Source organism: Tetrao urogallus (assembly GCF_951394365.1).
Source record: "Tetrao urogallus genome assembly, chromosome: 2".
In the NCBI taxonomy this organism is placed as follows: domain Eukaryota; kingdom Metazoa; phylum Chordata; class Aves; order Galliformes; family Phasianidae; genus Tetrao; species Tetrao urogallus.
In genome coordinates this window covers 20,065,537-20,091,550 of record NC_136814.1, presented here as the reverse complement: position 1 = coordinate 20,091,550, position 26,014 = coordinate 20,065,537, and the positions used below count along the sequence as shown (strand labels likewise).

General features: G+C 36.6%; 1 protein-coding gene across 1 annotated transcript in view; it reads right to left on the bottom strand.

Annotated features, from left to right (window-relative positions):
- Positions 1 to 26,014, bottom strand: part of USH2A (usherin) — a gene marked incomplete at both ends in the record, with an annotated part of 372,871 nt that overhangs the window by 119,031 nt on the left and 227,826 nt on the right. The window contains 3 exons of the mRNA XM_079550589.1: positions 5,913 to 6,541; positions 15,814 to 15,956; positions 16,131 to 16,281. Of these exons, the coding sequence (XP_079406715.1) occupies positions 5,913 to 6,541; positions 15,814 to 15,956; positions 16,131 to 16,281 (923 nt within the window). The remainder of the gene's footprint in view (positions 1 to 5,912; positions 6,542 to 15,813; positions 15,957 to 16,130; positions 16,282 to 26,014) is intronic.

The following is a 26,014-nucleotide window of genomic DNA, read 5'->3' as shown; positions in this document are numbered from 1 at the left end:
CAGAGGTAAAATGCTAAAGCTTCTCCTTTGTGTTATTCACCAGCTTCAGCAACCATGGAGTTATTCCAGCAACAATTCCAACAACATCCAACCCTCTGTAATCAGAAGCAACTTCACAGGGCAGCACACATTAAAGCACGAGATAAAAGTGACTTCAGAACACGCATCTATGTTGGTAATTTCATAGGAATTGGGTAAATAATAAAGGAAACAGCTTTCTTTTCACAAATCGTACTCAAACTGTAAATAAAGCTATTTCACAACATAAGTGAAGTGTAAGTGGCATCCATTCCGCACAACTGAAATCTTCTCTTGGGCCTTGTAGCTCCAGCCTCTTTAAAGAGCAACAATGACAACAGGCATTTAGCTGTCCACTGTCCAACTTCTGAGCCAATAAAGGACAGAATTCAACATATGTATATATATTGGGCTCTGTTAATTTTGTTTTCTCACTATTAGATCCAATTTATTGGTCAAATCTGAAAAATAGTTACTAGAAATAGCTACTTTGGCAACAGGAAAGGTTGTGGACTGCTCAATCTGCAGGCTTCCACTCTATTTATCTACGTTACCATTTCTTACACGCAAAGAAAATGGCAGGTGAACTGTAACGCAAGTGATTGTCATCTGAAGGTGACAACAAATATAAACGGCACTGGAAATAAAAGCCTGGAACCCTTCCTCAATCAGAGAGCCATAAGGAAATACTTGAGAAACGGAAGTAATTACTACAGAATTAATGACATGGTCTGAAATAAACATGCACAAAAGAAATTAGAAAGAAGAATGACAGTTCGGGGCTATAGAATCACAACTATACTGCATTTCTAACACACAATATGTACATAACATGAATCAAGAGAGAAGTCAAATAAATTATAATAATTTTTGGTTTTCTCATTTTGCATCTAATAAATTTGAAAGAAGTTTCTGCAGCTGATGTTGTAATGAAGGAATACTGGAGCACAAGAATTATATGCCAATAAGGTACTTATTTCAACCACCCAGGATGAAATCAATCTCTTATCACCTATCTGCACACCAAGAAGAAAGATCTTTCCTTTGTCTTAAGAGAAACTTCATGATTAAGTACAGCTCATGCCACCTGCTAAAAAGTTACACAAAGAAAGATAGAAAATGGCTGCAGCTTCTTGTCTATGGGCAGTCTAGGTGGCAGCACTGGCCAGCTAGGAAAACAAGACAGGCAAATACTCATCAGCGTCTCCAGTTGAGCCAGTAATTAAGATTACAGCTGCCTTCCCTATGCCAAAGATCTTAAGGGAAAACTACAGCAGCAAAAGGGAAATCTTTCTATTTAAAGTTAAATGGCCAAAGTTGGAGAATTTACAAACTGCAGTTAATTTAATTCAGTGTACACAGCCACATAACGCTTTTCCTACACAATGAATTCTTTTAAATAATTATTCACCGTGTAAACCAGCTTCTTTCTCGAGCCACTCAACCTGGCCACATTCTTGAATGTCATATCAGTGTGAAGTGTCAGATTAAAGCATCACAGCAATTGCAACCCTCACAAGAAAAGGAAACAATTTCTTTGATACTTCCGTATATTAAGGTATAGCAAATCTTGTGTAACAGGAATAACGTTCATGGCATTGGCATATACTAAATAAGTGGTTTTTGCAGTTGCTGAATACCTCCACTTCACTTGGCATTTAATCAGCCACAAAAGCAGTTTATTGTGCAGTATACTCTACTACCACAAACATTATCAATTCAGCAAATATTAAAAAATATCATGCAGGTGTCACAGAAATGGGTACTTTAAAAATCATTGACAGCTTTACACTTCCTGTTGCACAAAAGAAAGCAAGTTAAATGTTACTGAGAGATATCAGTCCATTCTGATTAAAATAGAATGTTAAAGGAGCACATACACATCAAAAGTGTTTATGCCAAGTGACCTGCTGTGATGATATTTTCCTCCTTGCAGAGTGAAAGCTTTGGTCTATGAAAATAAGCTGTATACTCAAGTGAGTACTATCCTGGAGTGCTTTGAATTCCTCACATCCTCAAATCATTTATATTGATTCTATGACTAAATAAAGGAATGGAAATATGTTTCTCTCTCTCTCTCTTTTAATAAATTCTCTCTGTTTTCAGTATAAGTAAATATTTGCACTCCTGGTTTAGGGATTGGTTGCACTGACAGCTGAAAGCCTCTATTGATTTGCAACCCTGGCTTGGTAAAGGAGTCTCTCACTAATCTTTCCCACAGTGCCCTTCCAATACTTTCTGTGCTAACCTGGAAGGACAGCTCTCTCTAGGGCAAGGGGTAATTAAACTCCCATATTGGCTCCTTCTTGAAGAGATAGCTTATTTTGCATTCTCTGCTTAAGATTCACCATCGTAGATACTGAACAAGATGAGAGTGTTGTAAAGCACAAGCAGACTCCACAAATTTGATTCAATAGTAGGCTACTCAGGGGAGAAAGCCTGCAATTCTGGGACTCTCCTCAGAGTTTAAAGACAGCAATGTAAAGCAGTTCCAAATCCAATCCAACTCGCTTCCACATATGAAAGCTTTCAACTAGCAATTGACAGTCCTCGCAAAAAACATCACAGTAATTCTGGCCTGGAAACAATTAGGGCTGCTCTCAAAGTAATGTATTCCATTCTGTTATACTGGCCCGTGACAGCAAAGGCGGATGTTGGTGGTATGACAGTAGAGATTGAACTTTCCCACCAATATCCCTTACGTATTGTTGCTGTGTGACAGATGGCAGCAGAGGGACACTCTGACAAAATGGAGTCTGATGTGGAAGTGTGTATGAAGCAAAGGTGTGTTGCTGAATTCCTCCATGCGGGAAAAATGGCACCCAATGACATTCACTGACACTTCCTCAGAGAGACCCAACAGTGATGTGAGTACAGTGAGGTGGTGGTGGTGGTGCATTTCAGTAGTGGTGACAGAACATGGAAGACAAGCCTTGTTTTGGATGATCACGCAAGATGTTTACAAGAATGGCATGCAGGCTCTTGATCTTCTAGTGAAAATACATAGCTAATGGTGGTGCTTTTGAAAAAATAGAGAACATTCTCAGCTTCAAAACACTATAAAAACCTCTTACTGTGCTCTTTGTAACTTGGAAAAGAAGTAGGAGGCAACCTATGGAACAGTCTATGTACCATAAGTCTGTGTTGAAGACACAAAAATGGCTTGGGGAGTTATCTATACAGATCTTTTATCTTGGTAGAAAGAATAGAGAAAAAAAAAGTTTTAAATGGACGCTACTTTGATTATCTCATATTCTCCTACAACAGAACAGTGACACAGACCACATAATAGAATCTCAATATCATAGCAATGACAACTAGCTTTCAGAATCTTACTCTGAAATGAACATGCCACAGATTTAAAGAGAGGGAAACAACCATACCACCCACTAGCAAAATAGCCCATTTGACTTACGAGAAGACTAACAAGGAAGGCTGCTTCTATCTGCCAAGAAGCAGGTGAGAAAACCAGTGGGTGCAACAAAGTTGTTCCACAGTTCTTTCAGTTATGTTCTGCAATGAGCTCTCCTGCACATATAACCTTATTTCAGTTTTTAGAAAGTATTGTAAATGACAGTAATAAAAAAACTAACAATCTCTTGCTGTCCCGAATGAGTAAGATTTTTATGGGACACTTAGAACCTTAGAAATCAGAAGTAATGTTTAATTGTCAGAATATACAGGATTTGTACCAAGTCATACATGGCATTTTTGCGTGCCTCTTGCCCTGAAATTATGAAAACTATCAAGTTAAACAAAATAAAATAAGACTAACTAAATTAAATAAAATACTAGATAAGATGGAGGAGTTTCTGTCAGCACTGTCAAAGGATACCAATAGTTCATACACCGTGAAAGAGAATTTTCACTACAGGTCAGATAATTAGAATACAGTGTATTTGGAAAAGCATATACTTAAGTCACTTTTATCAGTTAAATGCTGCCATATTTAATTTTTAACATTTTAATCTAAATATTTTAATCAAGAAAAATGAACCGCAAAATCAAAGTGTGGAAATAAAAACATCTGACCATTAATATCATTGATAGAAATTAGTCTTAACAAACTAAATAAAAACGAGACTCCAAGCAGAGAAAACCAAGCTCAAAACTGCAAGAGCAGCAGTGACACAAAGAATGTCCACGATTTGTACAGAAGGTCATACAGCGATGATATTAAAGGGCTTTAAAGACTTCTGAATGTTAATGATAGACTGGAGAAGAAGAGGGAAAAAAAAAGCATTCAAATTCTTTGGCAAGAAAGGAAAAAAATCAAAGCATTGTTTTATCGTAATTAAATGATTAGAGAATGAAGACTGCACTGTCTGATTTCACGTTTCAGAAGAAATAAATGATCAAACTGACTTACAGTATTGGTAGATTCCTTAATCTTGGAACTGAGCAAAAGAAAATAAAATTACAGCTGAGCACACACCTCTGATCTCAAGAAAAGACATCCAGTCAAAAATGACAAAGCTGCTGATAACTCGCGTGCTTATATAATTGGGATTGAGTGTTGACTGCATTTGGAGAAAGAAGAAAATATGGGCAAAATATAAAATTATTATGCCCTTATCACATTAACTGAAGCATTAAAGGTTGCGGTGACTTCTTTTTTCTCCACAAATATAGTTGAAGCCAATGTGTAAAAGCTCATGTAATACAACGTGGACATGGTAAGCAAGCCACTGAACTAGGGCTGCTGTTTACTCAGCATTATTTCTTCTGGTAAATCCATGAAATATGTCTTAGTGTAAATTGTGGTAGATATTAAGATGTATTTACAGAAACACAGATAGTAGAGTCTTGGATGTATATAGCCCAAATCTCCAATAAGCAGTCTGGCAATTCATCACAATTACTAGAGGTCGATCATTATTAATTCTTACAGTAACCACTGTACTCATACTGAACTCATTTGCCATTAATGTGGATGTAACAAGCAATTCCTTAGACATTACAACATAAGTTTAAGAGCTCAGGATTTTTTTTATATCTAGTTGTGAGTGGCTTTAATCATAGTTTAAAATTATGCACAAACAAAGCAAAAAATCAGCATTGGTTTACTGCTCAGATTCACACCCTCAAACTGCTTAGACTGCACTGGTAACATCACTATGTTTACCTTTTGAAAATACGATGTATACCAAAAATAATAAATCTAACAGATGAACTTCAGTCTTATGCAAATGTCCTTTGTTTTGTGCTCTGTTGAGCAAGCTACTGTACCAATACTTTTGGCATTAGTACAAGACTGAATCCATGGAAGCATGTGTGTATTTACACAAAAGAGGCTTCTAAGCTACAAAAATCCCTCTTGTTTGGTTACACTAATTTCCCTTGAATGAAGTTTGTATGCAAGCCAAAACAATGGTAGTTATCCTGTCCTCTAGAGTTCATTCCCAACAGAACGATGCAAATAATTGAAAACTTCCTAGGTAGCCCTGTAAGACTATTCTATTGTAAATCAGGAGAACAATATTGCTATGTTTTTCTTCTTTGCTACTTTACAAAATCTGATTGCTATATATTAGGCTTACTGAATTACATAAAAATTCTTTTTACTTAGCATTTTAATGAAGCCTTGAAATATTGGGGAAGGTAGTAGGTTATTTTCTGATCTGATTAGGGAGTTAAAGGTAAGCATTCAAGTTTAATATTCAAACTACATCAGGTGTATACAGAAAAAAATGAATTGGAGTAGAATGGCAAGAGGCTAGCAAAAAGGGAAGATGGAAAGGAACGTAATGCTTTTGAACCTAAGGATAGATGCTAATTATTTAGCTACCCCTGCAGCAAATAAATGTTAGCTCAGCCAGTAGATGTCTCTCTTAAATACAAGTCACTACAGGACAAACCTGTTAAAGACATGAGGCGATGAAAATGATCTCTACCTTAACTGAACGTGGTCCCTGCACTTCTGCATCTGGTATCTGAACACCCGCAGGTCTTGATGGTCGAGTGGTAACTTCTGACCATGCGCTGCTGTTTGTGCCTCCATTAACAGTGCTCATCAGTATCCTGTATTCATATTTCTGCCAAGGGCTCAGTGCAGTACTCTGGTCAATATAGCTCATGGACTGACTGAAAGGAAGAGTCACCACAGTTGATAGTTGTTCTGTTCCTTTTACCCTCCTTTCTATTGTAAGATTTTCCACCAAACCATTTGGGTGAGCAGGTGGTTGCCAGGATATAACCACAGAGGTTGGAGTATCAGAATACAGATCTGGAGCAGGAATGCCTTCAGGTACATCTGGAAGAGTTCGGATTGCTGGGGTCTTGGGTGAAAGAGAACATCCTTTATATGTGCAACCCTCTACCTGAAAGTCATAGACAGTGTAAGGATGCAAGTCTTCCACAGTGTAATTAGAGCTAGCTCCTGTCACTGTAGCACACAGTTCACCATTTTGGTAAATATTATAATGAGTAATAATGCCATTTTGCTTTAAAGGATGCTGCCAGGTGATGCTCGCTGCCCTCGACGTGGCATTCAATAGCAGAGGTGGATCTAAAGGCCCAGGCTCTGTAACAGTAAAAGAGAAAGAAAATAATCTGTTAAAGTTATTGGTCAGAAATTGTACCCACCAAGAAATTGTACCACCCTTCAAAATAATGCAAGAAGTTAAATCTATTTAAACAGTATCTCTTCAGAACCCATAGGCCTGGCAATTCAAGGGATGAATATAGCTCTCATCTTAAAGGCAAGCTGCTCTATAAGTATACTTTCCCTCCTCTTACCCCCCCTCCGCCCCCCGAATCTTTTTTCACCACGTACCTCAACTGTGCCCTATTGACGCTGTCAGCATGTGGAAAAAATGTAATGCTAAGTATCAATACAGAATTGCAGTTCTAGCTATCGTTGATATTTTCTAGAGCGCTAGCTACTAATTGCAACCAATAGCACAGCCAACAAAGCTTCATATTTTACAGCTCAGCAACCCCTCCTGCATGTCTCATTATATATTCAATATTTTACTTCATTCTGTTTATAATTCTAATCCATTTTTTGCAATTTATCTACTCCCTGTTAATATTATAGGTGATTTTTTACTGTGACTGTGACAGAAGCTGCCGATTTAGCTCTTTCACCTACTGATAAATAAACAATGCACAGATCTGACCTTTAGGTTAACAGGTTTTATGCTTGCTCCACTCAGCACTCTAACTGATTCAATTATCATAAAGGTTCAGGAGCTTCCATGAATACTGAAAAAGACCGACCATATGCCTGCATAGGTGTTGTGGAACAGCAAATACTCTGCAGCCCTCCAGAGAAATTCCTTAATTGTAAATAATTTCACCGTGCGACACAATCAAGTCACCTTGAATGCAAAACCCTCAGCCTGTGGAGGCAAAGTGTTATTTAAGCTTTACTGGGCTGCGTTAAATTCTGCAATTTGAAGGGCTGTTAAGTTTTTCAATTGAAATTTCATTTAAAATGCAGGTGCTTTTTATTATATTGAGGCTTTACTGCTCTCTAGGTACAAGCAAGAACATGGTGCAATAACACAAATCTGGCTCAATCACTGATCAGTAACAGCTGTAATTCCAGAACATTTAGCATTCTTATAAACCACGTCCTGAAATCTATAAATTGCTACAGCAGATCAAGAAAATGCTATATTCCCCCTATTCTGCCTGTAGCAATTTTGACATTTATGAGGTTTTCCTGTGAACATTACATTTTATTGAAATCTTAAAAAAAGATATACTTGGATTTAGTAATTGTTTAAAATAGCATTAGGCATGGGGACTTCAGGAGAGCAAGTTTCAAATATTAAGGGTTGAAAATTTAAAATTCATTAGTGGTTGCGTGCATGCAAAGACTCCGGGACATAACATAAGATATGCTGAATTCCACATCAGTCAACAATGCTATCATTTAATTCCTAGTGAAGGAGCATGCTGTCCAAACCCAAAGTAGCAGTATCTCAATAGGAAGAATAATTAATTTTACCAGAAATTAAATACTTCCTACTAATTGTTATGTAGAGAGAGAAACAGGGAGAGAGTGAAAATAGGGGCCAGAGGAAAGAAATTCAGCACAAAGACTGTTTTTTTCTTTATTTTAGAATAACAGCTGAAGCAGTCAGAAGTCCCATTTCTCCTCCTACATACAGAGAGATGTAAATCAGGATTATTGCACTGATGTCTGTGGAAACAGTGATGTAAAATTGGCACAGCAAGCTTTTTCTTTCTTTCTTTCTTTTTTTTTTCTTTTACATTTGAAAAAAAGAACAGTGTTTTTTTTTTTATTATATGATGCATCACAAAGCAACTCCATAAAACCCATCCATATCACTATTCCTGTTCTACTCTCAGTGATAATAAGGACAGAGTTTTATATTAATGCTTGTGCACTCTAGGATTAATTTAGATCTCTGAATTTACAAGTATAAAAGATGATCTCTTGTAAAGAGCAATTCAATTCTATTTGCATGTACTCTTGGGCAAAATCAATTAGGTCATAAGCTGGAACAAAATTTGGTCCATTCACTGCAAGACAGAGGAGTGAGGATATAAGCCTGAATTAGATGTGTATTCTGTAAAGGAAAAATTTTGCTGGGGTGAAAGAGGAAGATTTGCTTCGGAATTGAAGACCTTGAAAATAAGATGCTGCAAATTCTTGTTTAATAGGGTGAAAGGAGATTGAAAAATGAGCTAGAAAATAGCACTTTTCATGTTACACTTCATACATTTGGCTAGCATATTGTGAGCTTCTGCAAGGAAAAAAAACAAAGCAAAACAACAACTGAACAGTTCGTTGTGAGGGAACGGATAAGTCTTTTTGTTTCTACTGAATAAGTTGCTGATATTACAGGTGAAACATTCAAGTTGAACTCCTCCTACCCCGAGTTTAGGCATATTCCTTAAGGACAATCTGCAATGTATGGAGGAGGTGTCAAACAAATTTGGGTCCCCCTAGTCCCTCCCTCCCCCTTCAAAAACCCATATTTTGGTAGTTAGATATGTACCCATACATTCCCTACTGCCCTTTTAAAAGAGAGACTTTTAAGGCTCTCAGTTCAAACAAGACATTTGAGAGATGCTTAATTGGCCCCACTGGATGGGAAGGCATTAAATCCTGGTCCCTCACACTCATTCTGTATAGCTGTTTTTTAAATGGCAAGCAGAATCATCTAATTCTATATACAAATCAACTGGCACGATACTGCTTGGTTGAAAGGGTCTCCACAATTATGTAAAATGCGAGTATTAACTATAATTGGGATAGTTTGCTAATACAATAAAAAGCTCTGAACATGAGAAAAGTTATGCTCGCAGCAGTAGCTATCACTTTCTAAAGTAAGAATTCATGGATGAAATGACATGAAAAAGATGGTTATAAAATTTTAATGGAATGATAAAAGGCAAAAGTCAGCCTCTCAGCTGAATTCTTAAAATCCCTATATATCACAATCAGCTCCTTAACTGTAAAATCAATGTGGAGTATAACATGTTGTCAATGTGGTTGTCACTGGAGGGAAGACAGCAAAGTATGACAGCTACGCAGCTCAGTCTTACAATGATGAAAATAAAATCATAAGGCTTTTCACATGGATGTAACTGTTTATAGAAGAAATTATTGAACACAGAATTTGTTGGCATATTTTTTTGTAAGATTCTCAGTTCATATTTTAAACGATTTCATTACAGTATTAATACCGGAAGGTACTTTCATTTTGGCAAATGAAATTATCTTTTACAGCAGGCTGTTTTGCTCATCTGCTTCAAAAGTTCAGACTCTACTTAAAAGGAAGGCACAAAACTATCATTAATCTTTTGAAATTCCCCGACTAGAATCACACATTTGTTTACTTATTGTACAGATGAGGGGAGCCGGGAGCTCTACTCTCCTAGATATATTTCAGGGGAATCTATACTTTCATTAATATACTGAGACACGTACCTGGACTTCTGCCCTTTAAAGCTAATGAGAAATACCTGATTTGCTGGGAAACTCTCACTAAGCACGACAGGCATTATGGGCCTTTTATACTTGAATCATTTACTCTTTTCAGGAACACGAACAATGAAATTATACATATTAACAACGTGTGGTATCTTTCATATGTGCCCAATAGAATATCCAAATTGTGCAGCTCTGGGCATAAGGGAACACAAGAAACCTACCACACCAGATCATATAACTTGTAAGTCATTAAGCCATTTGTGCAGTGACGTTATCTGTATGAAACCCTTAAAATACACATTGAGAGCTGTCTCCAAAATATTCACACTTTTTGCCTGCTTCTATTCCAACTGCATGTTGCTTTTAGTACTCCAGCCAGACAGCCAGGAAGATTCTTCTTATTCCTAGTCTATAGGCATGTATGAGCAGATTATTCTATTTGTCATACGACCATTGTATCACATTTGCCCTGATATTTGTATGTCAGTTTAGCTATTCTCTCTTTCTGTTGTTCATCCTGTCATGTATTTCACGTGGTTCTCTCTTCCATGTACAGCCTTTCCATGTTTTATCTTTTGCTTCAGTTTTCATCTAGCTTTCTTGAACAAGTGGCCATATTCACATAAACTAACTACGGGTTATAGTTCATATGCCTAAATTATATGGACCCAATTTGCGTACCTAAATTGAGAGTCTAGTCTTCTCAGATACCCAACATAAAGTCTTCTCAGATACCAACAAGTGATTCAAAAAGTTGAGAACTGCAGCATTGCAATTCTCTTGTCCTAAATTGCCCCCTGGAGGAACTTCCCTCTCTCTGGAGACTACAAAAGAAACTTTAAGAGAACAGGCCTCCCCACCCTGAAAACGAAGCTCTGCGGTGAGCGTGCCAGTGGAGCATACTGTAGCGCTCTATATGATAGGAATAAGACTCTCTGTGCTTCATCAGCAGATACATGCTGACGAATGTTTGAGAAATTGTAGGATCATCCTTTTACTGTTTCTTTTTCCTCTAGATATGTATTGATCTCAAGTCATTACTTTATGGTATGTACTTCTGACACTACTTATAGTAACAATTGTCATTGGACACTGGACTGGACTGTAGCTTTTACAATACAGAGAAAATATGCAACTGCAGTCAAGGAAAAAAAAATACAGGCTGCCTGATAGGCAACTCAAAAAATTCTCTCAAGTAGTACAAGCCAAGCACTTATGAAAGTGCTTCAGTGAGAGCTCGCCACACTGGATAGTTATGCTGATCCATGGGACTAAAACACAGCTTTCTGAAAGAGACAACAGATGTCCTCCTGCATGCAATGCACTGGACTGCAAGTAATTTCTAAGACTAAAAACTCAAGCATCTTTTCTTGAAAGTTGTAATTTTGGGTCGCTCAAATTTCGCCATCCATAGAACTATACTACGAGAATGGTACAACTGCCACAAGACCAGGTTCAAATAACTATAACCAATTCTTTTACAGCTTCCTTCCCAGACTTACCATAGCAAAAGAGAAAACCTAATTGTCATCTGCTTTTTATATCTAGAAAATTTCATTTTATTTCTGAACGCAATGCATGAAATTCTGCTCTTAGTTCAATGGTATACACTGACCTCTCAGTTCAGTAGTGAATATATTGACTGCAAAGCAGTTACCATAAATTTACTCTCACATTACTGAAAGAAAGGTCTAATCCAGAAATTTCATCAGCTGTTTCTATTTCGCAGTAAATAGTTTGATGCTATGCTGACCAAGATCACCTGAACAAGCATCTTTTATTAACATGTTTAGCAGGTTTTGAAAAATTCATAGGATATATACATTATTCTAATCTGTCACTGGCAGGTTAGAGTTTAAAAAATGCATGGGATCAGTTACTAGCACCATGCACATGTAAATGGGAATATCTGGGAATTATTTACAGCATTTTTCCTCTTAAAAACACCTCAAACCTACTAATCTTTACATTAGGACACTTTATTACAAGATTCTGTAGAATATTTACTGGAGGTGACATATTGAAATTTCCACCTCTCAAAAGAAGATAAAGCCTGTGGGGTGGAATGCACTGGATAATCTGTTTCACAATGGTTCTCTAAACAGTACAACCTGCAGCCTTAGCTGTTAGCAGACACCAGGCGAGCCTGGCACGCTGACTCTAAAAAACAACGTGGAGTGTGGAGAGGGGTGGAGAACCTGTGGCCAAATTCTGAGATCACTGTGTAAGGATGGGGACATGATGATACTACTGGAATTTATACTCTTGTTTTCATGAGAGCTGTCAGTGGGCACAGTCAAATTCCTTACGGGTGGTCATGAGAGCCCATTTGAACACAACTAGAGGAATTGGGCAGAGTGCTATTTGTGAATACATAATCTTGATTTTTCAATATACTGAACACATCTGGATTCATAGTAAAGAATAGGACATCACTTAGAATCTAAGCTAAGCTGCCCCCAACCCCTTTGATATCCAAGGACAAGCTAGAATGCAAGGGGGTTTATTTTCTTCCAAATTTCTTTGCTCTTTTCACATGGCAAATATAACAGATTTTTATGGCAGCATTTTCTAAATTTTATTTAATCATTCCAACATCCTCCTAGATTGCTGAATATTTTTCATAAATAAAATATAATATGAAATTCACTATATATTGTGAAATTATCAAATTGCAGTAATGTAATTATACTGCTTTTAAAAGTGGGTGTGATGATTTACGTTTACTGCCATGAGTCGCTTATGCACATTAACACACATATATGTATTGTATTCCTACAGATACTTTATCTTTGGTGAAAAAAAGAAAAAAAAGACATATAATCACTGCATAGAATTCAGTAAGAACAGAGTACACACATATATCTTGCCAGAGCAAGAGGAAATTTCTACTGTCAAATATTACTTTAAAAAGTCAAAGTCTATTGGTTGGCATGCCCAGGAATTAAGTGTAGTTTTGCAACAAGCTGTCAGTATAGGCAGTTTTATAAGAAAAATATTGAAGTCCTGACAGAAATACTGCTTATACTCAATGAAAATCATTCAGTCTTAAGCAATTGAGTTGAACATCCTTTCACAGAGGGCAGCCCTCTGCAGTGACACCATCACCAGAGTCCTTTGTCATCAATTAAAGTTTTTTTGTTGGTCAGTTACAATGGTTGCCAGATGCCAGAGACTATACATCAGTATGTATTCTGCAGCAGTATAAATACAAATGGAATGGAATACTGGGGAAAATATTTTTCCCCTTGGAGGCACAGTTTATAATGGAGCTACAGAAGGGTTTTTTAAGGTACAGCACAGGATACAGAACCATAGCTAAAGAAGCAAGTGGATTGCTGATCTTAAAATACTTGGATGGTGTAAACAGTGGGAGATAAATTTTATACATTTTTTGTTCTTATTTTTAAATTTGCTTTGGAAACATCTACTACCTTCCATGCTAACTTCAGGCATCACTGCACTTGAGTTTTGCAGAGGGTAATGTTTCATCCTGCTGCACAAATGCCATCCGAGTTATACAAAGCAGCTAACTTGTATATGTGTACTCCAAAAAGGTTACTTCAGAAGTAATGACTTCTGTTTATTTTAATGCAAACTATAACAAATACAGAGAATGTAGTAATACTGTTTGATAGAGCAAACTCCCAGGTGCAAAACTATTTTTCAGCTTAGTCACTACCATCAGCTATGCTTTTCTGCCAGTGAACAAGAACCAGCATGCCATGCTTGCAAAAAACTTCACCAGCAGAGCTGACCTGGCGTCACCACTACTGCCTCACTGTGCTCACATCCACTGTTTCATTTCCATCGAAGTTCAGCAAGCATCAATGAATGTCAAAGGTTCCATGGAGCAATTCAATGACACACCTTATTTCATATGCACTTCTATGTCAGACATCATTTTGCCATACTGTCCTCTGCTCCTATCTGTTGTATGGCAACAAAATGTAATGGAATACTGGCAGGAAGGTTTAACTGCCATACCACCAACATCCACATCTGATGTCATGGGCCAACATAATAAAATAGGAATCATTACTTTCAGAGCAGATCTAGTATTAACTGATATCAGAGAATGTAAGTTGAAGTTGATTCTAAATTAAATGATATGACTGTTTTATCTGTGTCGAGGATACCTAAAATGCATGACAACTGAATAAAACTTTTAATTCCCACTGATCTTTGTTAATTCAAAATAGTGATCTAGTGATCTGAAACTGAGTTTGTCTTTGCCAGTCCCATCACTTCCCATATTAACAGTTCTATGCCTTGCAGACTCATGCCATGTAGTTTGTTCAACAGTTCCTTGATTTAACAAAGAGGTACCAGCATTTCAATAGAGCCTTTTCAGTTGGATTCTGGGTTGGATTTTGCACTTGATACATTCTCTGAGCAATATTACATAACAAATCTGGAATAACTGTATATACATACACAAAACCTGCCTTTTTTTAAAAAAAGAAACAGATATTAATTTCATCTTACTCTGTAGTATGGTATCTAATAGCCAACTTTTTGTTTGTTTGCTTTTTCAGAAAATTGATGCTTTTTTTTTTTTTGTCTGTGATGGATGAACATGTAGCAAATTTTGGAGAAATTAAGTACATAATAAAGAGATTTATCCTTTTATATCTTGCTGAATGAGAAAGCAAGACATTTTGAACGGGAAACATATTGGGGTGAAGTTGATGATATAACACTAAAATCCTAACTATCTTCATTGCTATTTCATCTTTACTGCCTGCACACCAAAGTGGCTTAGGGTGTTGCTCTGTTTTACACTGGTATGACATCTGTATTTGGAACTGTAAATTTAACCTGATGCTCATGAACCATTGTTGCAGTAAACATTCAGTGCTTGTGACACAACTTAGTTTTTGTCCTTTCTCTCAATGGATAGCTGTATATTTTGAGAAAACAACTTGAAAGGAAATGTGCTCTCACAAATGATAACAATTTTCTTTCAAGTTGAACAAATAATTCACCAAAGAAATTTATTTGAAAAACTTATTCAAGCTCCAAATATGTAAATATTTATTTGCATATATCACCTGTAGGTAATTAGCTAATATAAGTAAGCTGTGAACTTCTTTACATACTGAAGATGCATTATCTACCCTTGCAAATCTTGGTTGAGATTCATTTCTTGTATTCTACTTATTCTTTTATCAAAAATGAATATCATATTAAAGTTGTATGCATTCATAGCCTGAATACAACCTGTCTCCTATGACTATTTAATTAATATTGCAAAGATTATTTGACTCTGGTCAAACAGTTTGCATAGCGCTTTTTCTTGCTGTAAGTAGGAGGAGGAAGGAAGTGCATTTTAAAGGCATCACTTGTTAGTATAGGTAAAAAATATTTTTGTACAAAGTAGTAGGTGTAGAATTTTAAAATTCTGTTTCTGGGAGTTTGATACAGGGCAAGAGGCCTACATAAGACACTCATTCCTATACAGTCCTTCTGGAACATATGTGAAGGCTGTTCTTTGGCTTTCATGGAAATAAATAGGAGGCATTACTTTTAGAGTCACTTAGAATCAAGTCCTTGAACATAAAGGAGAGCCAATGAAAGAGCAGTACCTATAAGTGTAACTTCAACTAGCCATATATGAACACACATGCATGGAAAGATGTTATATAAAAAACATAAAGCACTACTTCCCCAGATACGTATTTAAATATTCATATTTTATGAAAACCTAAGAAAACAGATATTGAGCCCTTAGGAGTTATTATTGTAAATGCACATTCAGACAGGAAATACATTACTAACATTTAACTGAGAAGGCTAGATATCCAAATGTGTACAAAGGCAGCTGATCTGTTTTGATCTATTTTGTGCTAAATGGAATTAAATAAGAGTAGATTGCTTACTGTCCTCTGCTGTAGTCATTGAAGTCCAGTTGCTATAAGCATGGCCATAACCATTAGAGGCAACCACTCTCACCTCATACTCAGTATATGGCTGAAGATCTCTGATGCTGTGTTCTAAGGAAGCAGTCGGGCTGGAAAGCAACCTGCAAAGAAAAGTAGCATGAGCTACAGCTTTAAACATCCTAGTGCTGAAAGGAATGACTAAAACATTACATCTCTTGAAAATAAAACCAGCCACCCTAAGGGTGAGCCATATTTAAAATAACAGGACTTTTCTTGCTCAACAGTTGATGGTGGCCTTGCAATGGTCTGCGTACTCTAGAATGTCACCAGCAGAATGCCTCTGCCGCATCTGGAGTCGGTAGCTGGGTGCGCCTGGGGCGTTGTTGCGAACTGGTGTAGACCAGACAACCTGAAGACCGGTCGGAGTGGCAGATGAAAGCCTCGGAGGCATCACACCATCTGGAGCTGTCGAAAAGCATGGATGAATTAGAGCAGAGAAAACCATGGACAACATATGCCGGGTAGAAACAAAACGCTCCATATACTGGAAAAACTGTTCCTCAGGATCAACAGCAATGTTAACACGGTCCATTTAGTTTAACATTTTCACTACTGAACTAAGATTTTATTTTCTTTTTTCCAAAGCACTTAAAATCATTTTGCTAAAAGCAAATTTCCTTACACCAAAAGGAGTTCAGAGGCAACATATTCTCTACCACCTGTCCATTTAATATCTGCTTCTCCTTGTGCCCAGTTCTGCCACACCTAGAAGCTAGAGATATTCTCACAGAAATATTACTGAGCAAGACTAATATCAATCAGATCTTTTATCACTGTGATACTTTCTCGCCCTTAAATTTATAATAATTTTAAAAGAAAGCAAATGAAATTTTAACAAAAAATAAAGGTGTTCAGGTAGAAATCAAAATAGATTCGCTCAAGTCTCAGTCTCTAGCTCACCATTTTGTTAAGGAAATTAGTTTTTATGAAGTCCAGGAACTGCAGATCAAAATCTGTCACTAATGATGCCACAAATGACCTTTAACTGCTGCAAATTTCACTGTATGCAGTAAAAAGAACTATGCCAACTTGGACTTTGTGGCTTTGTCTGTTTTTCTTTAAAAAGAAAACAATCTGTTGGAGAAATTTTCTGTACATAAACATATCTGGAACTCTTATATACAATGCACGTCTGTAGCTCTTTTCCAGAGAATTAAAACACTAGAAAGTTATTGCCTTTGTCATTTAATCTCTTGTATAATGGTTTTGTTTTTCATGGTCCAGTAGTTACTATTTGCTTCTTTCTTTGGCCCTTTCAACAAGTATTTCTGTTGCTGTTATTTTCTTCTTTCTTTCTATTGAAAAAACAGTCTCGCAGATCTGTAACTCAAGGTGCAGTTATAAGCCTCAAGGCATAAGTTGTAAGATAATGAACAGTATTTTACAGTAAGTTTTATGATCTTCATTTTTGAGGTGGTTACTAAAAGGGGAAGTAACAGACTTTGTGAAACGCTGTCCCAGTTCTATGCTCCCTGGAACAGATGGAAGGATGGCATCTACACTGATAAAAAAAATAACCAGTCACACACCACATTTTCTGTTTATACTGACACAGGCACCCAAAAATATGTGTGATGCATTTCATGCTGATTACTCATGCTTATGATTGGAACTCCAAAATTCTTCACATCCAGTTCCAAATTATATTTTATAGAAGTGTACAAGACATGGATTGCAGCAATCTGGAGACTCATTCCCTTTCCCTTAAGTTCATAGAATGGCTTGGATTGGAAGGGACCTCAAGGTTCCAACCTCCCTGTCACAGGCAGAGAATGCCAGGCACTGGATAAAGTACTAGATTAGAGTGCCCAGGGCCCTCATACAACCTGGCCTTAAACACCTCCAGGGAAAGGGCATCCACAACTTCTTTCGGAAACCTGTATCAGCACCTCACCACTCTCTCCATAAAACTTCTCTCTGACATCTAATTTAAGTCTACATTCCTTTAGTTTAAAACCATTCTTCCTTGTCCTATCAGCAACTATCCATGTAAAAAGTTGATTTCCCTCATGTTTATAAACTCCTTTTAAATACTGGAAGTTCTGCAATGAGCTCTTCCTGCAGCCTTCTCTTTTCCAGGCTGAACAAGCCCAGTGCCCCTAGACCATCTTCATACTCAGAAGAATTTAAAAGAATTTTCCTTTTTTTTTTTTAAAAAAAATAAAAATAAAAGCTCTCTGCTGGCACACCAGAGTTTTTTCCAAGTATTCTACTACTGAGAATTGGCATATAGCCCTGCAACACCCTTCCCAATGATGAAGCGGACAAAGATCTCCAGTTTCCCTAACTCCCTTTCCCTTCACTCTGTTACTCTGAAAAGGGCAACATAAAAATTCAGGAGTTTAGCCAACCTGGCTGCCCTTGGACCCTTCTTTCTGCTGTTTTTATCTAGACCTAGGCAATGAGGCTCAGGTGAATCCCAAGAAAATCTGAAATCTTCCCGGTTACCAAATCCAGGAGATATCTGAGATCCATGTAATCCATGGCCTGCAAATCCTTTGCCATCATCTTCAGGGCCAATCAAGCCTGAGAGTACCTCAGATCAGAGGGCAAAAATATGGCTGACTTAACAGGTGAGTCTTCAAAATCAAATATTTGCAAACAAAATGCCTCTGTGTGTGAATTAATTACACTCTCAGAATAAAACAGAGAACATACATTTATCTCACTTAACATGCAACAACATAAACAGTGTTGGACTTGAGATGGACAATACAGGATTTTTAAGTTCATGGATATAAAATACAGCAAGGTTTTCAAACAAACAACATTATCTCATAGAGAAGACGTGGATAAGATGGGAGATGAGGTAGTCTTACTATCAAGTATTTCAAAATTTCAGAGCCATCTTCATCTCTCTCTGTTGTAAAAAATACAAGATTTTCCCTATCATAGAGTGTTTCATGAAGTTGTTAATAGGCAAGCTCATCCAGAACGAGAAAGACAGCACAATTATTACAGAAACTTATATTAGAGGATATTAAAGTGTTTTCATAAGCTGACACTAAAAAGAAAGCCTCAGTGTCCCTTCAAAGCCGGGTACTGTCTCATTAAAAACTGTCTGCAGGTTCAAACACACCAATTGTTTAAGTGCACACAGAAGTTCTCTATATAGCAGAGAAGCTACACCTAACAATGAATTTAATTAGCTGAGTTATAAATTCACCAGGAAGCCAAAGTTCACACTGTTATTGAGGAGGCAGTGTGAGCAACTCAGTGAGGAAGCAAAAGCGTTAAATTTCTAGCTCTGTCAGGACACATCACTTCACCTTTGTCCCTCTCTCTCAATCTGTTAAATACAGATAATAATACTTATCCTTCTTTGTAAAGCTCCCTGAGATGCACAAAGTAAAAGCTCTGATTAATCTTTATGTATGTATAGTGATGGTTATTACAGTGATACAGGAATGCTCATCAAAAAACAAAGATGTAGCTGTCTAATTGTCAATAACAACTCACAGTGCAGATGTTATTTTAATGGCAAAGGTAATCTCAGCTAAATGTTCAAATCTCTTCTACCAACAAAAGCCCAACATAGGGAAGAGTAGAAAATTCGGACAAATCTCTTCTCTGAAAGTCAACTAACCTGTAGAACAACTCTACATCACGACTTTCAAACAAACACATTAGAATATTCTACAAATGTATTCCATCCAAAAAGATTCCTGTAGCTTGAAGAGAATGTCCTTACTACGTTCTTCCAAAAAGGAATTGGTAGGACTATGCAATTTTGGAGCCTCTGCTGAGTCATAATGAAAAAAGGTGCTCTGTAAAAATAATTACATTTTGATCATTAACTATGGAGCACTTACATCCAAAACTGGCTAATTGCATGCAGAACATTTGTTCACTGTTTCAAACACTCCTCATCATCAAGGACTTCAGTGTAATGTGTCCCCAATTTAACCCTTTTTGCTCAATCCATAATACCAAGAGACTCCTTACTACCCAAGTAATAAGTGGCAACCAGCAATAATTCTACTGAAAATTTCTCAACAGAAGATCCATGTATCTAACAGCTTGATATATTGCCTTTAAGATGCAATGTTGCTCAAAAAGCTCCCCTCCAAGCTTTAATATTGCCCTCAGGAGGCAACCACTCCAATTGCAACCTACCGAATCAACAACTTGCATAGTAAATCCTCACTTAGCAGGGCAGAAAGTCACACTTTGTCTGAAGAAATTACAAAGGCAGAATAAAATATTTAATCAGATGTCAATTGTAATCAGAATATTAATTAATAACTCCACAAAATATTAAAGAATGGAATGCTACAATCTGGCAATAATATATTGTATTCTAGACACTTAGGTACACACAGATGAGTCAAGGGAGATCAGATCCTTACTTCCCTGCTAAGTGATCTTTGAAAACTGTTCTAAATTTTGCTTCAATTTCATAATCTTAAGTAGCATGTGCAGTAGTCAGAGGCTTCATAAGTAATTATTTATGTGAGGGCAACAAGCATTGTATTAAACAGTTGCCTAATTTTCGGAGAAATATTCATAATGCTTATCATAACATACTTGAAATTTAAATTATCTGAACAGACTTTAGGAATGACTGAAGTGAAGTATTTGGACAAAAAACTATCTAATTAAAAAAATGTCTGTACAATTATTCTTTAATAAGATGAAGAAAAATCAGAAGAGTTGGTTTTGGTACCTATCAACTTGATGTAAACTCAGTGCAACTTTGGTGAAGTGACGCCACATTTAAGAGTTATCAGACAAATACTGGATATCCATAATATCTTCAAATAGGCAGATATAATTGTTTGGAAGTATGCAAGTGTAATTCTACAGTTCCCTACAGCTATTTGTATGAAATATTTAGCAAATCTTAGCTAATTATCTTTCACACACATGTATACAAATGATAATTGCAGATATTTAACTACAGGGGAATTAAAGTAGACACTGCAGTTTGTACCATAACACAAAAGGAACAGGTGCAGTCAGACTGTGCTTAGATGAATGTCTTGCTCAGTCATGGCTACTCACTCTTTTCCAGGTTCAATTCACAAAACCCATTTCTTTATCTCATTACATTGGTTCTTAGATACTCCTGATTCATTTTCTATTTTAGGTGCCCATACTGAGATCATCTCATTACAACACTTTTTATGGCAATCTGTTCTGCAATTTGACATTTGTTTCTCCTGATTTTCCACGTATGCCTGTTATCTAGTTGTTTGTGCAGTTCAAATAATTCCAGACATTGTGTTCACCAGAATTCTGATCATGGGCAAGTGTTTTTGTTTCATTTAACAGAAAGACAAGCCATGATGTTGGGCACTGTGTCATCACTAGAAGGGCATGCTAGTTATAAACCTTTATCTGCTAGCAAGATTGCTTTTTTTTCTTTCCTGCTTCACATCTTCACCGGTTTGTCTTTTAACCCTCTTTTCCCAGTCATCTTTCCTACTCAGTGCATAGAAAATACACAAAATAGTTTTGACTTTTCACTTAATGCACATTGTCCTCCACACTGTTTTACACCTGATCAAGATACAGATTATTCTTGGATACTCTTTTTAATCTTATAATTTCACAGATTTATGTTTTCAGTTACAGATACTATTCTCTCTAGTAACACATCTACCAGGGACAACATGGTCCTATTTTAACCTTGTTGCACAACCCCATTTAACGTATGTCAATGTATTTTGGAATACACAACGTGGAAGACCTGTGGTGATCTTCATGCTTGTCCCACTCTGGGGCTCAGAAAGTAAAGAAAGCTTTGTCTTGTGAAAAAGCAAGATAAGAGACACAAAGCTATGGCTTAATTTCCATAGTGCCAGTAAATCAAAACCTGTTCGCACTTAATGTTCCTGAAATTTTATTTTCAGAAGTACAATATAAACAGGGTATAAAAACATCTTGATCTTTCTTCATGATCTATCCTGTGTTATTGATCTGCTACAGTAGTAATTTCAATGGAAAAGGAGTTGCTTTATAGATTTGCTAGCTTTCAGCATTAATATTACTTATTAGGTTTAATAACATTCAGAAAAATAAAAATAGTAGGTTCTAACATTTTAAATGTCTTGATCTGCATTAATCATGTGAGCTTTAACTGCAAATTTTCTTTCACTTGCAAATCTGGTAGCAAAGCTGCAAAATACAATTTTAGTGACACCCAGAAAACCAACTCAGGCATTACTTCTTGGCCTGCAAACCTGAACTTTAATACAATTCTCTTATAAAATCCAAGAGCAGGCCACCTATTCCTCATTAACACTGTTTTAAAGGAAAACAAAATCAGCACTCACCCTCCTTTTAATGAAATTTTTTCTCATCAACATTTGCAATCAAGACATGAGCCTCAAGTAAAAATGGGTCTAAGTGATACCTTTCCTAAGTGCTATCTTTTACTGAAGTCAATAGCATAAAAATGTCTTTTAGACTTGTCTTCTTTACATTTATTTTAGAGGTAATCTGTCTTTCTTCTCTAGAAAGTTTACCCAGGCTACTCAGTAAGAAATCTGCTAAACTTTCAAAGATACAAAAGAATGCCAAGAAGCGATTAACTGAGTGATTAATGATTATAATATCTGTAATAAAGACATTGGATAGAATTTATAACTGAATAGTGAAACAATTTATTCATCAGAGTAGTTAAAAGAATGACCAGCCAGTAATTGTCATACCACAAAAAAAAAAAAAAAAAAAAAAAAAGATTGTGAAGACTGCGAGGAAAAACGTTAGAATTGTTTTTTACAAAATCAGACAGAAATCACAATTAAACAAAAAAGCTCTTGTGGGTCACATGTGACTTAAGTTTCCTGCAAAATGAAATATCTCTTTGAGTGAGCACTGATCTTCACTTATGTGAAGGAATACATGTGAAACGAGGAGAAGGAACAAGATTATGTTCATCTTCATGTAATACCTTCAGCTTCCAATGAAGCAGCTTCAGAAGTGAATTTCAGGATTTCTTTATTTGTTCTTCTTTTTGGAGAGGAAGCAGGTGAGAACTTATGATATTGTCCTCAGAGTTTTGCAGCTTCCCTTACAACAGACATCAGAGGGCAGAGAGCTCTGGCCAAAGGCAGTTGCAGTATCTTTCACGTTGATGGAAACACTGGCACTGGTAATAGCTTCACAGAGTGTTGTCAAGGAGCCTGTTAAGTTTCCTTCTTAATGTTGATGGTATAACTTCAAAGATCTGTAGGCAAGCTTTTTGTACTTTCTATCATATTTGAAATGAATCAGTTCTTAGGTAGCTACAATTTCTGTAGCTAAGATGATGTCCCCACCAGAGCAATAACCATAGATAATTATTCAGGAAGATTTCAACCTTTCCATCAATAGCCATTTGAAATGCATTTCAGGAATCAGGGATAAAAACCTAGCATATGTATCAGATAGAAGGCACTAATCAAGGAACCTGACCTTTGATGCTCATGTCTGATTATGACTTATTTTTTTATACAGAACTGAAAAATGACAGAGGAATATAATTATTCCCAATATACAGCACTGTATGTTTATCCCTCCAATTTGACACAGGAGCCAGAGAAGGAGCATACACTGTGACATAAAAATTCACATTCCTGGAACAAATATATTTCTGAGGTTTCAGGAGCCAAACTGTAAGGGCCAATCTTTCTAGAAGATGATGAAAACTAGAAATACGGTAGCTACAATATGATTTTGAGCATGGCTACTCCTGCTGTGGTGAGGTGAAAAATACGTGAGTTGGTGAGTTAGCTTCTTACACCAAAGAAACACGTCGGAAATGAATAGTCCACTTGAAGTCCTGAAAGGCTTCAAAATCTTTATGGTAGAGATGATAAGAAGGCAGAATAGTCATTTTCTGTGATGGCAAGGAGCACCAGATGGGCTCTGAGACAACAGATGAAAGACCTAAGCTCTTAGTTAATCAATGGCTGATTGCAAGGAGATCCCAGTCTTGGGATGCAGAAAATGGAGGTCTGGATCAACCTTCCTAAGAAAGTTTGGTAGCTTTAGAAATACACAAGTCCATGGAGAAACAAAGAACAAAAAAAGCAAATGAGGTCATTATTGCTTGGAAAAGTTCCAGGGGAGAAAGTTTAAACCTATGTGGCTTAAAGAGTAGAAGAGAGAGAGGTAATAGATACAGATGGTAATCTCCAATGTCCCAAAAAACTTTACAAAGACAGAGAATCAGTGCTCTAGGTAAAAAGAACATAGAGTAACAGGATCAAGCTGCTGCAGAAAGATTTTAAATCAGAAAATCCATATTGGATTAAATGAACATCCTAACCAGAAATGAGACATGGAAAGAAAATAAACAAGATGATTTCATAATTAACACTTTTTCAGCTTAATAATTCAATAAGGTTCTTTAAAATCAGAGAAGATGAAGAAGGAACAAAGGAAAAGGGCATGGACATCTCTGAAGTGTTCAGTTGAGGCCTGCTGAAAATGAATTTCTGATATTCTATATATTTTATTCTATGACTGAAACCAAAAGGGTGGCATAGGATATTCAAAACCAGAAAGCAGCACTTCACAAAGACAAGTGGGTGTGCCTTTTGCAAATGATTATTGCCTTATCTCCACTGAATATGTAGAGAGAAACTAAGAAAATAGGGCTACCTAACTGAAAAAGAAAGTGAGATAACGGAAAAGATACAAATATTTAAATCAAATAAGAACTCTGGTTCAAATGCTGGCAGTGTGCAGACTGCTGCAGTATGAATGGGCCCTTGGCTACCACTCACAGAATTATCTACCCTGCCATTGATGTGTACTTCAACAAAGCATGAATGTATATATTCCTAAGTGTAGACAGGAGAACAATACAGGTTTGCAAATAAATTGGATCCTCAATAAGATTTATTTTTAATCCATAAATTTCTGTGCAATGCATATGATGATACTGCCATTTATGATGGAATCCCAGCTTGAGAGTGTCCATAAATAGAAAATGGATCTGACAAGATGACTGATTAGCTGGTTTCAGTGAGTCACTATGCACAGTGGGTAGCACAGTTTCATTATATCCTGAACATCCTGTGTATCAGTGAGATCCAGGCCACTGGACTACCTTTTGGACATGAAACATCTGAAGCTGCAATTGACATTATTCCCTCAAATCCTTTCTTCATTTAAGAACAGGAAAAGAAGTTTCAACAAAGTTCCTGGAAAACTATCCAGGCAACACAAAGCTGGACTTTTTTTCACAGCTCTAATCAACTTCTTTTACATCGTACGTGATAATCATAAACAAAGAAAACCACAGCAGTTGTGATTTTTATAAGGAAATTCAGAGGCAAATGTTGAGAAAGAAGGAACTGTTTATTTGGTCCAACGGTTGTAGTTCCTATTGTCCTCATCCCTCTCATCTCCTTGGATAGTGGAGCAGACTGAATCTACAGAATGTCTGGAGGGAACCGGGTTTCCGCTGTGGCTATCTCAAAACGCTGCTCCCACTCTAGCTGTCGCCTCTTCTCCTCCCCTTTCCGATACAGAAAAATAGGCATTTACAATGCCATATCTCCAGTGGCATTTACATGTTTATCTGAATGTTATTTTGAACCAAATACTGTAAAGTACTATGATTCGTAAATAGAAAGAACAAAGGTCTTTGTTTAAAAAGTACTGTTGAATAATAAAAATAAAATCTAGTTACAAATGAGGAAAAACTATCCATTTACTTTTCCCTAGAAATATCTGTAACGCCATTGTCTATACCAGTAATAAACCATTCTTTATAGTGGCTTAAAGAATTTAAAGGGTTGGATTTTTTTTTTTTAATCACAATTGGGAGTGTCAACTTTGCTTAGGTTACCTAAAGACAAAAATACTGCTTCTTTGGGTATGAATATATTTGGATATCTCAGCTGAAGTTGTTCCATCATTAATACATCACATTACAGCTTTGGTTTTGTTTCAAGCCTCTTGGTTGTACTGATATAAAAAGGTAGTAAAGCTACAAGTATAGCTGGTCTTGCTGTGCTTCAAATTTTATTATATGCTCATAGTATGATATTCTCACCATCACTGTTCATACACTTTTGCTTTCTGCAAGGAGTTTGCAGATTTTCTGAAAGCTTTTATACGTTATAACTTTCTTAATCTTCTGAAACATATCTTTATGAAATATATGTATATGACATATGAGAAAAGCAATGAGAGTTCT